Source organism: Scleropages formosus, chromosome 22 (genome assembly GCF_900964775.1).
Source record: "Scleropages formosus chromosome 22, fSclFor1.1, whole genome shotgun sequence".
In the NCBI taxonomy this organism is placed as follows: domain Eukaryota; kingdom Metazoa; phylum Chordata; class Actinopteri; order Osteoglossiformes; family Osteoglossidae; genus Scleropages; species Scleropages formosus.
In genome coordinates this window covers 19226697-19243424 of record NC_041827.1, presented here as the reverse complement: position 1 = coordinate 19243424, position 16728 = coordinate 19226697, and the positions used below count along the sequence as shown (strand labels likewise).

At 45.6% G+C, this 16728-nt stretch overlaps 1 protein-coding gene across 1 annotated transcript in view; it reads left to right on the top strand.

Annotated features, from left to right (window-relative positions):
• Positions 1-16728, top strand: part of cntn4 (contactin 4) — a 182235-nt gene that overhangs the window by 85423 nt on the left and 80084 nt on the right. The window contains exon 5 of the mRNA XM_018733987.2: positions 4211-4306. Coding sequence (XP_018589503.1) covers positions 4211-4306 — 96 coding nt within the window. The remainder of the gene's footprint in view (positions 1-4210; positions 4307-16728) is intronic.

Genomic DNA, 16728 nt, shown 5'->3' with positions numbered 1-16728 from the left:
TCCATCCTCTGACATTATTTGCGCTCTGATCACTAGTTACAGCCTCCAGAGGGACATTGACAAGTCCCCAATTGGAATGTATTTATTCGTCGCCCGCAAGAGACGCACTCGAGCGCTCGGGCGCCAGCCGCCTCCTGCATATTCAGAGCGAGCGGCGGGCGCTCGCCACACACAATGGGACCCGCGGTACGGGGGGCCCTTCCTCCGTGTTATTGTTTTCCATCAATTGTCAAACATAAATTAGTTTCAATGAAAAGGTAATTCTCGTTTCTAAGCCATTTCGGAATTGCTTCTTAATGTGTGCAGTGGAGAAGGGATGGAGGAGGAGCACAAAGGAAGTGCCGTGTCTGCTGGAGCCATTAGAATCGCTCATGTGTGACCCAGACGCCGCAATATGCTTTCTGCACGCCGCTCATGTCTCAGACACCGGCGCGCGATTCGGCACGAGCGTTTATTCATTTTAGTCGCATTGGATTTCCTACCTGCGCTAAGTGTGCGTGCGGAGCGGAGCCGCACCATTGCGCTCTTCCTTCCTTCCTTCCTTCCTTCCTTCTTTGGTTTCCTTCCCTCCCTCCCTCCCTTGGTTTCCTTCCTTCCTTCGTCCCTCCCTCCCATCCTTCCTTCCTTTCTTCCTTCCTTGGTTTCCTTCCTTCCTTCTTTGGTTTCCTTCCTTCCTTCATCCCTCCCTCCCTTTCTTCCTCCCTCCCTTGGTTTCCTTCCTTTCTTCTTTCCTTTTTTCTTTGGTTTCCTTCCTTCCTTCCTTCCTTCTTTGGTTTCCTTCCTTCCTTCATCCCTCCCTCCCTCCCTCCCTCCCTCGGTTTCCTTCCTTCCTTCTTTCCTTCTTTCTTTGGTTTCCTTCCTTCCTTCGTCCCTCCCTCCCATCCTTCCTTCCTTCCTTTCTTCCTTCCTTGGTTTCCTTCTTTCTTTCCTTTTTTCTTTGGCTTCCTTCCTTCCTTCCTTCCTTCCGTCCTCCCTTGGTTTCCTTCCTTCCTTCTTTCCTTCTTTCTTTGGTTTCCTTCCTTCCTTCGTCCCTCCCTCCCATCCTTCCTTCCTTCCTTTCTTCCTTCCTTGGTTTCCTTCTTTCTTTCCTTTTTTCTTTGGCTTCCTTCCTTCCTTCCTTCCTTCCGTCCTTCTTTGGTTTCCTTCCTTCCTTCATCCCTCCCTCCCTTTCTTCCTTCCTTCCTTGGTTTCCCTCCTTCTTTCTTTCCTTTTTTCTTTGGTTTCCTTCCTTCCTTCCTTCCATCCTTCTTTGGTTTCCTTCCTTCCTTCATCCCTCCCTCCCTTCCTTCCTTCCTCCCTTGGTTTCCTTCTTTCTTTCCTTTTTTCTTTGGTTTCCTTCCTTCCTCCCTCCCTCCCTCGGTTTCCTTCCTTTCTTCTTTCCTTTTTTCTTTGGTTTCCTTCCTTCCTTCCTTCCTTCCTTCCTTCTTTGGTTTCCTTCCTTCCTTCATCCCTCCCTCCCTTTCTTCCTTCCTTTCTTCTTTCCTTTTTTCTTTGGTTTCCTCCCTCCCTTACCTTGGTTTCCTTCCTTCCTTCCTTCCATCCATCCTTCTTTCTTTGCTTTCCTTCCTTCCTTCCTTGGTTTATTTCCTTCCTTCCTCCCTTCTTTTCTTCCTTCCTTGGTTTCCTTTCTTTCTTTTTCTTTCTTTCTTTCTTGTTTCCTGCCTTCCTTCCTTCTTTCCTTTTTTCTTTGGTTTCCTTCCTTGCTTCCTTCCTTCCTTCCTTCTTTCTTTGGTTTCCTTCCTTCCTCCCTCCCTTCCTCCCTTTCTTTTCTTTCTTTCTTTCTTCCCTCCTTCCTTCCTTCCTTCCTTCCTTTTTGTTTGCTCACTTCCTTCCTTGCTTGTTTGTTTCCTTGTTTATTTGTTTGTCTCTCTGTCATTTTAGTTTTGCTTTGTCACTTACATTATGCAGGTGGCACATTATGAAGGTTTGCACTACCACCTTGTATTTAAAAGACTTGGGTTCAGACCTCACCTTCTGCTGTAAATTAGGTACTCACCCTAAATTGCTCCAGTAAAAATTTCCCAGCTATAGAAATGGGCAAATTGCTGTAGGTTGGAGAAAAGTGTGAGCTAAATTAATAAATGTAAGTCACCTTGGACAGAGATGTCCATTAAATGGACAAACGGAAATGAGCCCAGGAAGTGCCAGGTTCTTGAGGACTTTCCCATCGTGCCCTGGTATCAACGATCAATATGAGCTTTTGTCCCTGTAGGGGTTCCTTAATTACTCACTAGGCTATTAAGGCAGTATGTAGCTTAATGGTTAAGGAAATGAGTTCGGCTCAAGGCCTGGAGGGCTCTGCCGTCGCACCCATAAATACTTAATTTGCTTTGTTTCCGGCCCTCACCTGTGCATCGCGAGCGTCGTTGTTTTGTACAGCTACTGTCATAAGAGCACGATGTTATTTAATGTTGTTTCCTTGTGTGTGTTCTTACACCCCTCTAGACGGGCCTCTCCTGTGTAAAGGACGGGCGTCTCGTTCGCTTTTCGAGAGAACTCGCACTTTGTTTCATTCCCTCTCTCTCGTTATTGACACGTCTCTCCTGACGGCTGCGGTCGTCCGCCGGGAAATACCTCCCCGTTCCTTCATTGTGGGCGAAAACAAAGTGGAGGAAGTCAAACAGAGGCGCCGCTCCGCTTTCATCCAACATCGGCGCGGCGCACCATCCCTGGGAGTCATTAAAATGGAGCCGCCTGTGAAACACATTTTTAGCTGCTTAATTATTACATTTATAACAGTGATGTTTTATGGGACTCGCAGAAACCAAATAAATCACTTGCTTTTGAGTGCTTATATTCAGAAACATAAAAATGTGGCAGCGGGGCAGGTGTGCTGGTTCAGGCTGTCACTTTGCCAGAGGGAGACCTTGGGTTCAAATCCCACTCCAGCTGCCGTGGTTTTGACCAAGGTACCCACCCTGTGTTGATTGAGTAAACGTTACCGATAATTGGATTACCTGCTGCATTCCTCTGACCACTTTTTTGGTTCAAACTCAATAGCCAGAAGGTTCATGGTTTTGGCTACGAGGTGGTGGAATGAGCTCCCTCTATCCCTCAGAGCTGCTGAATCCTTTCCAAACATTCACTCTTTGAGACAGCTCTTTTATTTCCTATCATTTGGTGAAACACTGTTTACTCTGATTAGTACATCCCTTTGGGGAAATGTCTCTGCTAAATGAATAAATGTTAATGTGAATAACGTGAGTAACAATCTAGAATGTTCTTAACACCCCTTCCCTCTCCCCCAGTGTTCGTCGAACCCCAGTTGGTTATCGTCCGCCCTTGTAAATGTTTGCGTTTGTTTCCTCCCCAAGCATTTTTTTCCACCTTGTTATCGTGCATGACGTACAGGAGCCGCAATTCCCCAGCCCTCGGTACTTAAGGACCTGCCAATTGCGCACCGACCATTACATTGTGTTCCAAGCCAGCAGGTCTCCGGTGACTGGTTACTCCACACCGCAGTCGCTGACGAGTATTTACCTGACTAGAAGCCACCTGTAACGTTGCTTAAATATATTAATATGTATTAGTACTTTGCGATGCCTTAAACAGGGTGTATTGTTCTATGAATTAACACAAAACAATTATTGTAAAATAGAAACAGCCACTGGTTCAAATCCAACTCAGTTCAGTCTGTGTTAATGGATGGATGGATGATATAGTATAATATATAGTTACATAATATTGTTATAATATTTAGTTGTAGGTGGCGCGGTGGCGCGCTGGGTTGGACCACGGTCCTGCTTTCCAGTGGGTCTGGGGTTCACGTCCCACTTAGGGTGCCTTGTGACGGACTGGCGTCCCGTCCTGGGTGTGTCCCCTCCCCCTCCGGCCTTCCACCCTGTGTTGCCGGGTAGGCTCCGGTTCCCCGTGACCCCGTAAGGGACAAGCGGTTCTGAAAATGTGTGCGTGTGTGTGTGTGTGTGTGTGTGTGTGTATTTAGTTGTATAATAATATTGGATGGATGGATGATATAGTATAATATATAGTTACATAATATTTAGTTGTACAATAATATTCAGTTGTACAATAATATAGTTGTTGTAATTATTTTATTTTAATTTAATATAATATTAATAAGTCTGGGGTCCACAGGCATTAAGATTTTACCACAGATAAGGGGGCAAACCTTGAATATTTTACCACTTTGATTTTCACTTTTTGACAGTGCTTTACCACACTGTTAACATACTGCTTCTTCTTTTCACAGATTTGGAGAACTTCAAGACCCACAGAAGAGGCACGGTGTCGGTGCGTGAAGGACAAGGCGTGGTTCTGCTGTGCGGGCCGCCCGCCCACTCCGGAGGTACGAGAGGCCGCCTGTCCCTGGCAGCCGAGCAGGCCTGTTAGCCGTTTGCTCCGTTTGAGCATCCGCGTGTTTTAACCGAGTGAAAGCGACTGCCGCATTGCTATGACACACAGGTAATTATCTTGCTCACAAAAGACGTAGTTAATGAGTTTTCAGAGAGTGTGTCTAGCAGGGAAGCCAGCTGTCTTTTTAGAGAGACCCAATAAAACAGGAAGTTGTTGCAGAGTTTTTTTCTTTTCGTTTCAGAATATATCTGCTGGCATTTCATACACCTGAAGTATCTGCGGGGGCAGCCCTCTGTGGGGCTCCCTGTGTGTTTTAGCGAGTTTCTGTGCCGGCTGTGTTACTGTTTGCAGCCCTTGGCTCAAAGTTGTTCTTCAAACGTCCTCTCAGGAGGACATCCCTCTCAGCTCTTGTCGAAATTCAGGGTTTATTCCACTTCGTTCACCTCCAGCTGGACACATTGAGCTCAGGATACGTTTCCATGGGTGGTGGAACGAATGCTCCGCCGCACCTCACAGTTCAGCCTTTAGCCACCAAAGCAGTTTACCGGAGTGACCCTGCTTATACTTCTCATCTGAATGGTTTAGCAGCCAAACACACAGCTCCCTGTGTTAGATAGTCAAAGCTCTCTATGTTAAATAGTCAAAGTTCTCCACAGTAGATAGTCAACGGTCTCTATGTTAAGTAGTCAAAGTTCTCTATGGTAGATAGTCAAAGCTCCCTGGGCTCAATAGTCAAAGTTCTCTACGGTAGATAGTCAAAGCTCCCCATGTTAATTAGTCAAAGTTCTCTATGGTAGATAGTCAAAGCTCCCTGGGTTAAATAGTCAAAGTTCTCTACGGTAGATAGTCAAAGCTCCCCATGTTAATTAGTCAAAGTTCTCTATGGTAGATAGTCAAAGCTCCCTGGGTTAAATAGTCAAAGTTCTCTATGGTAGATAGTCAAAGCTCCCTGGGCTGAATAGTCAAAGCTCCCTGGGTTAAATAGTCAAAGTTCTCTACGGTAGATAGTCAAAGCTCCCTGGGTTAAATAGTCAAAGTTCTCTACGGTAGATAGTCAAAGCTCCCTGGGTTAAATAGTCAAAGTTCTCTACGGTAGATAGTCAAAGCTCCCTGGGTTAAATAGTCAAAGTTCTCTATGGTAGATAGTCAAAGCTCCCTGGGCTAAATAGTCAAAGCTCCCTGGGTTAAATAGTCAAAGTTCTCTACGGTAGATAGTCAAAGCTCCCCATGTTAATTAGTCAAAGTTCTCTATGGTAGATAGTCAAAGCTCCCTGGGTTAAATAGTCAAAGTTCTCTACGGTAGATAGTCAAAGCTCCCCATGTTAATTAGTCAAAGTTCTCTATGGTAGATAGTCAAAGCTCCCTGGGTTAAATAGTCAAAGTTCTCTACGGTAGATAGTCAAAGCTCCCCATGTTAATTAGTCAAAGTTCTCTATGGTAGATAGTCAAAGCTCCCTGGGTTAAATAGTCAAAGTTCTCTATGGTAGATAGTCAAAGCTCCCTGGGCTGAATAGTCAAAGCTCCCTGGGTTAAATAGTCAAAGTTCTCTACGGTAGATAGTCAAAGCTCCCTGGGTTAAATAGTCAAAGTTCTCTATGGTAGATAGTCAAAGCTCCCTGGGCTAAATAGTCAAAGCTCCCTGGGTTAAATAGTCAAAGTTCTCTACGGTAGATAGTCAAAGCTCCCCATGTTAATTAGTCAAAGTTCTCTATGGTAGATAGTCAAAGCTCCCTGGGTTAAATAGTCAAAGTTCTCTATGGTAGATAGTCAAAGCTCCCCATGTTAATTAGTCAAAGTTCTCTACGGTAGATAGTCAAAGCTCCCTGGGTTAAATAGTCAAAGTTCTCTATGGTAGATAGTCAAAGCTCCCTGGGCTAAATAGTCAAAGCTCCCTGGGTTAAATAGTCAAAGTTCTCTACGGTAGATAGTCAAAGCTCCCCATGTTAATTAGTCAAAGTTCTCTACGGTAGATAGTCAAAGCTCCCCATGTTAATTAGTCAAAGCTCAATACGTTCGATAGTAAAAACTCCCTATGTTAGTCAAAGTTCCTTATGACAGTCTAAGTGCGCTGCATTTTATAGTCAAAGTTCCTGATGTTAGTTAGTGCTCCCTGTGTTAGATCAAAGTTTACAACATTAGTCAAAGTGAGCAGATTCCCAAACTTGCTGTATGGCTTCCAGTGGTCCAGAGAAGTTGACTCGAAAGAAACGTTTTTATTCATATTGAAAAATTCGATGGGGCTTTGAAGACAAGCCTTTTGTTGTCCTCTCCATGCTGCCCTCTTACTTGTTTTCCCCAATATGTTGCACCATTGGGGTTTCAAAATGGCCCGTCTTTATAACACAAGAGGCAGCCGCACTACAAGCTGCGTACATGACAAGCATGCAAGTTTCGCAGAACGACAAAATCAGTACTGCTTGAGCATTGATTAATTTTGGCCTTTCTTCACGAAAGCGGAGGCAGTTGGGATCTACATTGAAGGCATGGTGTCTGAATTTAGTGCAATAAAAATATTCCCTTGTTGCATATTCCACTTAATAAGTTAGTTAGTTGGTTACTTGTTCATCTTAAACTGACAGTTTTCTCCAAAGCACTTTGCACTGATTTACTCATTTATGCAGCAGGGTAAATTTCACCGCATCGGTGTTGAGTAAGCACCTTGCTCAAGGGTATGTGCGTGTGTGCATGTGTGTGGATGTGGGTGTATGGTGTGCATTCAGTTTTTGCCCAGTAGATTACAAAGCCAGGTTTTACATCATACTTTGTTGCTCTGTGGTGATTTTTCACGTTTCAATTAACTATAATTTAAACATTAGTAATAATTAGAGACCATGTTAATGTTAAGGTTGTCGCTGTAGTTGTGGCTGCAATGAGACAGAATGCCCAGTAAATCGAAGCAGGAGAACTGATTTATTTTCACTGTGACATGCTCCATTTTCACTAATAAACAAACTCAGGGGTGGTTTTAAAAATACCCCCGGGTGGAGCAGGTCCCTGCCCTTTAGCCAATTCGCCGGCGTGCACGCGGTGACCCCCCCCGCCATCCGCAAATTACAGTTTATGGCTCCTGCGACCCGCTGGGGGCAGCAGGTCTTCCATCAGGTGCCCCCTGCCCCATGCAGCTGCTGGACACATTTGCACATGTTTACTGTGTTTCTGAAAGGCGGGACGGTGGGACAAAACATCGCGGGGCTCCAGCGGTCTTCAGGAATCAGCTGGCGCTCAGGAGCGCCGGCAGTTTTTTCCATTTTGCAGTCGATGCGTCCTTTCTGCTGCAGAACAGGGGGAAGAGCTGCGTTTCGAGCGCCACGTATTTTTAGGCACTCAGGTGTCCTCCCGTCTATTTAGAGGAGCACGGGACACGATATCGACTGTCCCCCCACTTCGCTCGCGAGCTCAGTTGCAACACCTGTATGCGATTTACCTTCTGCCTCTAACCCCTCCCCCCCCCCCCCACGTGCAAATGTGTGTTTTAGTAACCATGCACTGATTCCTGGAACTAATTATTAGTATTGCACGTCTTAAGGAACACAATGGGAAACATTTAGAAATGTCTGTATGTGTGTTTTCACTTTTGTGCGAGTTATTCCTCAATTAGCACCAACGGCTTTTAACGAGACTGGAAGGTGATTGCGAGTTCTCTGGCGCCCCGTTCCGAGGAGTGTAATTTGAAGCCTTGACGCGTTCAATCAAAATGCCAATCAAGGCCGGGCGGCGAAGAGCTCAACTGGATCGCCGGCCGGCGTAACCAGAAAGAGCCCAAAACCAGGCAACTAATTCAGACATCAAATGGAAAAATCCCTAATAGCAACTACGATGTGAAAGAAAATGGAACACGAAAAATATTGACGCTCTGCGTTGCGTTTGGCTCCACTTGGCCAATGTCAGCTAAGTGTGTATTTCTGTGCCAGTTTATCTAACATGAATGGCGCGTTCTCATTCTGTGAATGTCCGTTTACTTTTGAAAAGTCTTTTTTTAATTGATGAGAGCATATCCCACAGAAGGCCGCCTTTTACGCTTCACTTTAATGAGATTTTGAAGTTGAAAAAATAAAATGAATATGCGACATAGGTGTATGGATTTTAAAACAGGACAGTCGGTCCTGCAGTCGATGCAACAAGGCCATAAATAAGGAAGATATACATTTATAATCCACTTTTGCTTAGACCTCCTTGACTTGCCTATCATACATCACCAATTTAACATGAACAACAATTAATAAATATATTTTTTCTTGCCCCAAGATGGACTGGAATCCCGGCCAGGCTGTTCCCTGCCTTCCATCCTATGTTTCAGGGATAGACCCCAGACCAACACAACCCTGTCCCGCACAACTGTTTATTGATAATGGATGGATCTGCTTGGTGGACCCATTCACAGGGGGTCAAAAATCAAAAGCCCAGATTATCTCTGCTTTAGGTCCGATATGGTGGAATGAGCTCCCTCTGTCCCTCAGAACTGCTGAATCCCTCTCAGTATTGAAGGGTCTCGCAACATCCACTGTTGCGCTTCATTATCTGTTAAAACACGCTTATGTTGTCTCTATCAATTCTTTATGCAAGTACTCATATGGTGATATAATGTGTGTTGTCAAAAACAGGTTTTTGGACTGTCACTTTTTTCAACAACCGTTTGTATCTGTATTTCTGCATCTGGCGGTAAAATGCACTTTTGTTTGCTCTGAGTTCTACATCACTTTGGAGAAAGGCGTGGGATAAATTAATAAACGGATGGATGGATGGATGGATGGATGGATGGACGGACGGACGAGCAGACGGATATATTTTTTGCCCCTTCTCTGAGAATTCCCATCCTCTCCCTTTGGCCTCAGCGAAAGTCCCACTTTCACCATCTGAGTCACATTCTGCATGAAGCGACTCTCCGGTAACATGTTCTCCCACTTGTGTGTAACTCTGCAAGTCATCGTCACGTTGAAGCTATGGCTTTGCGTTAGTGTGCAAATTGTTCGTCCTGCCTTGAAGAAGCTCTTTTCAAGGTGTTAAAAAAAAGTGCTGGCTGAAGCTGGGAAATAAGAGGCCTTTAATGAGGAGGACTTGACGGGGCCACATGTCCTGTTCAGTAACACGGTGTCGAGGCTATCCATGGCAACGGGCAGTGGCATTTCTCACGGAATTGCTTGTCTTTGCTCAGATGGCTTATGCTCGGTCTTCGCTGAGCATAAATTCATTTAAAAAAATCAGAATTCTCAATTTAACCGGATAAAAATAAATTGCAATTGCAGTTTTTTTTTTTTTTTTTCCCCCCTCCCTCAAGAAGCGTGCACCCGGCTAATTGGATTTTCCCCCAAAAGGGCCTATTTTTGAATTACTCCCGTGCCTTCAGGACAGGCGCTCTTAGCACTTTGCTTTATTGCTTGGCGGCCGATCCTTGTTTTGGCTGCTAATGCCGCAGGATGACCCCATTTGTTTAAAGGAAGCCATTGAACACCTGTTCGTCTTCATTCCCCCTGCTGACATTTCACGGATGCTGTAATTTTATGTTCCTTGCCTTAAATGAAAAGCGGAGTACAGTAGGTTTATTCCGGGGGGAAATTACGATCAGGATGTGGCACAGCCATCTGTTTGCCGTGCTCTTGTGGGACTCTTCCGCACAGCAGATAGGTGGTCCTCAACCCCCCCCCCCGAGTGGGTCCCGTGTTCCCGCTCAGTCGGGCTCCTTGTCTGAGAGTAACGGATCCCACTTTGCACACAAAAAAGCGGCAGTTTAGAGCAGTCCTCCGATATATTTTGAAATGCATCGATTCCGAGCTTGAAGATATTGGCAGGATTCGAAGCTGCCAGCATCTGTCCACGTTTCCTCTGCTGTTCCGCTAATGTGATTGTCCAAACATTGGCTTCAGTGCTCACGGGCACTTCTGGAATGTATGTGTCACCCCTCCGCCCACCTGCCCATTACCTCACCTGCCCTCAGTCACCTTGGCTGAAACGTCCACCCCCACCTCTACACTTTGGCCCATGTTGGCTTTATTAAACCAGCTTTTTTCCTGCACTGAAAGCAAGGAGGAGGAATAAGTACATTCACCCATCCATCATCAGTAACTGTTTTTCCCACTGCAGGGTCACGGTGGTCCAGAGTCTATCCTGGAAACATAAGATGTGAAGCAGAGTGCATCCCGGTTGGGACCGCAGTTTATCACCTAGGGCTGTTGCATACACTCATTCACTCTCTCGCTATCACACTCACAAGCAGTCACACTAAGGGCAATTTAGAGCCACCAGTTCACCTGAAACATGTCTTTGGACTGTGGGAGGAAACCAGAGCACCTGGAGGCACCAGTGCTGCATGCTGTACCACCATGTAGCCCATAAAAAAATAGATTTTTCATATGGTGAACACATAATTATTCATTCATCTGCCACTACCTGACTACCTGCTGCTCTGTGTGTGTGTGTGTGTGTGTGTGTGTGTGTGTGTGTGTGTCATTGTAAATGATTCTAGGCTCCATCTTCTCGGCAAATACATTCAGTCCCCAACAAGGCCTGTGAATTATGAACACTGTATGTTCAACTAAATTAATCTGAACACTAAATTGTTTTCAGATAGAACTTTTTTGGACGGCATAATTGAGGAAGGGGGGAAAAAAAGGAAACATTTGGTTGTGTTCTTGGAACGGATGGCGTGATGCGTGGAGTGTAAACGTTTCACTCTTCGCTCAGAACATTACGGCCGAATAGATTAAAGTTTTTCATCTCGGACGTCTTTCATAGTTTTTTTTTTTTTTCCCGTTCTTTCGGCGCGGTGCCTGAAACTTGCAGATGAGTTGAGATGAAAGTGCGTGGAGAGCAGTGCGGTGACATGTGCGTTGGTGGGGACACCGTGCGGCGCAGCTGCTTTCGTCTGCTGGGAGTCCTTTCCCACCAGTCTGCTCCCCCCCCCCCAGTACCAGAGGTTCTCCGCGTGTCATGTTTTCAGCAGCTTTAAGCCTTTGTTTTGCGCAATTACTTTTATCATATCGATTTCCTCGCGGTGCATGAGAAGAGATAAAAAAGCTGGCGGCTCTTCCTCCCAGCAGCGCGGCTCAAAATTAGCAAACAAACGCCCTGTTGGAAAACGCTTCCTGCGCTCTTGCGGTGGACCCAGATGATTTCCTCTCTGATAAATGCTGCATACGTGTACGACGGAGAGCAAACAAAACGTGTCGAGAGGGATGTATAACTGGACCGAATGGGCGAAAGCAATTAGCGGTACGGTCTCCCCCCGCCTTGCGAAGGCAGCGCGCTCCCGAAAAGCCCTTTGTCAAGCGAATGCTCATAAACCGAAGACATAATTACCATTAGTCCTACTGGTCACATTTTTTACCCATTCCTGAACCCCAAAACTGACACCTATTTACATCACCAAAACATTAGTTACTGTAGCAACATAACAAGGCAGTTTCCCTTCGTTAACAGGGAGCATGTGGCACAGCGAGTACCGCTGCTGTCTCGCAGCGCCTGGGTGCTGCAAGAGGACATAAGTTCGATCCCCGCTCAGTGGGCGTGGAGTTCGCATGTTCTCCCCATGTTTTTGTGGGGTTCCTCCGGGTGCTCTGGTTTCCTCCCACACTCCAAAGATATGCTGTTAAGGTTCACCCACAGTGTGTGTGTTCCACTGATGTATGGATGAGTGACCCAGTGTAAGTAGTGTATCTAGCAGTGTAAGTCACCGCGGTGAATAAGGTGTGTGGGCTCATAACACTGCATAGAGTTCATTGGAAGCCACTACTAAATAAATGTAATGACGCATTACTCTATGGCTTCCTACCAGCAGTCGTTGAGTCCCTTTGTACCCGTGACACCCTGTAGACTGAACAAACACACACACACACACACACACATTTTCAGAACCTCTTGTCCCTTACGGGGTCACGGGGAACCGGAGCCTACCCGGCAACACAGGGCGTAAGGCCAGAGGGGGAAGGGGACACACCCAGGACGGGACGCCAGTCCGCCGCAAGGCACCCTCACAAATAAATCATATATTCCAAAGAACAAAACAAAAGAGAGCAGTAAAGAGGAATGAATTGGCACTCAGTAGACAATTGGACCTGGTTTGGACAGTCCAATCGGGGCCACGATCACTGAGATTATAACAGGTGGAACTAGCAAACAAAGGCTGATGGAGGGTGCAAAGAAGCCCGAATTGTGGCTCTTTTCTCGTGCAGATTCCAATATCTTAATCCCGTCATTGCAAATATGAAGAAATGTTACATTTAGCTGACGCTTTTCTCCAAAGCAATTTACAGTGTTAAGGTTACAATTATCACAGTTATAAACTTGTAATTATTTCCCCATTTATAGAGGTAGGTTTGTGTTTTTTTACTGGAGCAATTTAGGGTAAGCACACTGCTCAAGGGTAATACAGCTGGTGACGGGGATCAAACCAACAATCTTCGGACCCAAAGACAGCAGCTCGAACCTCTGTGCTACCAGTTGTCCCAGATTCCGAATCTGAAACGGAAACTCTTGGTAAAGTCGAGTTCTCAGAACCCAGATGGGTGTATCTCGAGGGACGGCCGTATTGCCTCGTGTTTGGATGGTACGGCGCTTGGCCCTGGGCTGCTCCACTGCCAGGGAACACCTCCTGGAACATGACTCAAGGTGATGGCGACAGCCCCAGACAGGCCCGCACGCCCCACTGCACCCAGTACACCGCCGCTACGGGAAACCCAACGTAAAAACAAAGCGGCGCACGGACGGACGTCCGTTACGTCCCCATACGGTGACGCGAGACACGAACGTCGCCCTCTCTCCGCGCACGTCCTCGGTAGCGCCGGGCCGGGCCGGGTCCCGCGCCCCATTCTGTCTGCGATCACGTAATGTACGGCAGACAGCTGGAGAGGGAGGCGTCCCGCGCCGACGTGCTCCGGGCCCCGAGTGCACCAACATGCAGATTGAGCCGTATATAATCCGCAGCCTGTGGGCCGAGCGCCGCCGACACACAACATCCATCAGCTTCGCTTTGCTGCTCGCGCCGAATGGGAAAAGGGCGCCGCGGAGGAGAGGAGAACAGGAGTCCGACACACGGAGCGAACGGGAAAAGAGCGGAGAGCAGAGCACGTCCCGAGTTTCCTTCTCCCCATCTTTCACCGCACTGTGGGACAATACCACGCTTTATCGCACCTGTCGCTACACCTCATCGGCGTGTGTTCCTGTATGTGCAGCATGTGCCACTTCTATCGCCATTACAGTAAAATGTCAATTTTGTGTGCCTTTCATTACCAAAAGTTATTCAGTAAGTGGGGATGTGAACTCGGAACGCCGGGTGTCAGGTCCTAAGATGATTTTGAGTATTAGCAAAAAATCCTAATATGATATCTTTTGTGCGCTGAACACTATGCAGCTGCTTGTTGTCTCGTAGCAATTAATATTTACTGACCCATCTGTAGGTGCAATGATCTATATTGAAAGTCGGGCTTCAAATGGAAAGAAAGTTGTCACGTTGAGTAAATATTAATGCACTCAGGCTTTTCACATTTTCTGCACTGTGCATTGTTTGTCGTGGGACAGTCACTCATACATGGGGCAGCAGGTGGCGTAGGGGTTAAGGTCACCGCCTTGGATCGACAGACTCGTGCTTGAGTCCCCCCTCCTGCTGTAATGCTCTTCATCGAAGTACTTACCCTGAACTGATGCAGTAAAAAATGACCCTTCTGTATTTTTATATCTAAATGGAATCAATGGGTAAATCAGTGTGCAAACTTAACACTGTGAGTTGATTTTGAGAAAGGTGTCAGATAAACAGCGATTTGTATTTTCTTTGGTTCTTTGTTGTTGCCGAGCGATGTCGAGTCCGTGTCGACTGTTGCTGAGCACCTGCGTAGAGCCGCTCCAGAATGTTCCGCCCTGCAGTTGCGTCCTTGGTGTTTAAAGGGCTGTGTCCGTCCCTCCGTCCGGTTACTCCTCTTCTTCCTTCACCTCAAGTTTCGTATCTGGCTTTTAAAAAAGGATCCAATCTTCTCATGACATGGCCAGTGTGACAACCATGACATATTTTACCCTTTTTAATTAGATGTCCAGCAGTTGTGGCATGTGACATATACTTTTTAGGGAGCATGATACTGAATAATTGTTTTTGCCATCCTTTGGCTTAATATATCATTCATGCACTGATTAAGCTCCCTAATGAATGTGACTTTTTCATAACACCTCATTAGACAGGCGGGTGATTTAGGACTGGTAATAAGGTGATTACACTTCCTTAATGTTATGCCTGGTTAAAAATCAAACCGGAGTTGACACACCCGTGTTTATGGAGACAACAATTCCTCGGTGGTTCTGCAAGAGCTGGGATTAGAACCATACGTTGCATTTCTTGCTGAATAGCAGTTCACCAACAGCCAAGCACGGTAGGTTAAGGCTCGACTGCCAGATGGGTTCTTGGGATCCTCAGCTTACAGACACAATTCGGACTGGTTGTCCTTCATACCTCAGTTTGTTTGTAACCTCAAAGTCACTTTTACCACTAATTTGCAATCAATAAAACTACAGTAAATTAAAATAAAATTCTTTTGAAACAAAAATTGCATCTCCACAACCTCTCATTCACCATGTCTAGTGTTCGTCACCTTCCAGTTGTTTTTTTTTTTTTTTTATTTCTGTAGCAACACAATAAATAAAGCTAAAGAAATAAATTAGATGTGTGTTTTGCTGCCAACTAATGGCAGGACATAGAAATGCAGTTTGTTTTTTTTTTAACACAACAGATTTATATGTATTCATTTAGCTAATGTTTTTTTCTCCAGAGTGACTTACAGTGTTAATCTACTTACAATTATTTACCCATTTATAGAGCTGGGCAATTTTACTGGAGCAATTTTTTAGGGTAAGTTTCTTGCTACAGGGTACTACAGCCAAAGCTGAGATTCAAACCTCCAATCTTTGGGTCCAAAGACAGCAGCTCTAAATATTATGCAACCAGCTGTCTCCTAGCTTTAAAATGTCAAAAATAAAAAATTTCACAGTCACACAGATCTCACATGGACTTCTCTAAAATGACATCTACCTATCTTGCTTCCGTGACATTCCACAGGCAGGACTGACCGGGCAATGTTGGAATTCATAGCCGTCATTGCAGAGGCTGCCGTGGCTGGGGCCTCGTGGGTCCTGCGCATGTGCATTTTGCACGGACCGGCACGTCGACTTGATGAAGCTATGTTATAACCAGCTGACGAATTAGCGAGTAGCATCGTTAGTTAATGGTCTGATGGATTTCCCGAGGACATTTAAGTCTTTCTTAAGTCTGAAATCAGCTCTCCGTGCCATTATCTTATCTCCCGGAGACGCATGATTGATCTACAAATTTGAATAGAAAGAATGAGGGATTAGGGGATTTCACAGGTCACATTGAGATCTGCATTAAACAGGCAGATGTGAGCTCTTTGAGTTGTGCTGTCTAATTGTTTCAAAAGTACCACCCCAAACGGACCGTTTCGGCACAAATTTACACGCAACGTTTACGTACTTTATATGTCAAACAGCTCTTTTTTATACACCGCATAAAAAGCGAATTTTTAAGGCCAACAGCAGTGTTCCACTTTTAAAAATCTGTAATGGACGATGTAGAAACATAACTGATATCGGCACCTTCATCCAACCCCATGTCTAATGACTGTGTTGTTTGTTAATTTTTAAAATTAAATTCCTAATACGAACACCAAACAGAAAGAAATATTATACAAAGAGAAGAAAAACATTACACAGACAGAACAGACTAAACAAAGTAGGGCAAATGCCAGGGGAACAAAGACACAGGCTACACAAAAAGCCTGAAATAAATACACAGTTCAATAGTCTTTAGGGCTTCCCAGTTATTGGAGGTCAATGAAGTATTGATACACTGCTTGGCATCACCATGAAACACAACAAAGGGCCATTTCTGCCGTTAAATTCACTTTTATGAAATTTCCCTAGGAAAATAAGAAGATTAATCAAATAATATTCTTTATCTCTCCTCCTATAGATTTCATAGAAACTGAGCTGTGCATCTATAACAACCATTACACAGCTCATCAATGCTAACCAGAGGTGTATTAATGCTATTGCAGTCATGTGTTCTGCCCAGTAATGTGCTGAAAGGATGTCTTCCGTACAGATGCAGTGTGTTGCTGGAATTTTGTGGCATCTGGATGGAAAAACAACTAGAGCAGCACCAGAGCACCACGGTGTCTCCTTCAGACCCACCGCTACAGGGCTGGACGGCGCCGTCCACTTCACGTTTACCATTCAGAAAAATGACGTTCGACTCCTGCGTCCGAGAGCCACCCGCTTTTGTGACTTCGCGAGCCTTGACACAGTTCGCATGTTCTTTATTCTGAAAGCCCTGGGTCTTTGCATGCGAAAAAGATGAGGGAAAACACACGGCCCGTGGGCTCGTGCTCTTGTTCGAAGCTCAGAGACAGATGAGATTTAAGT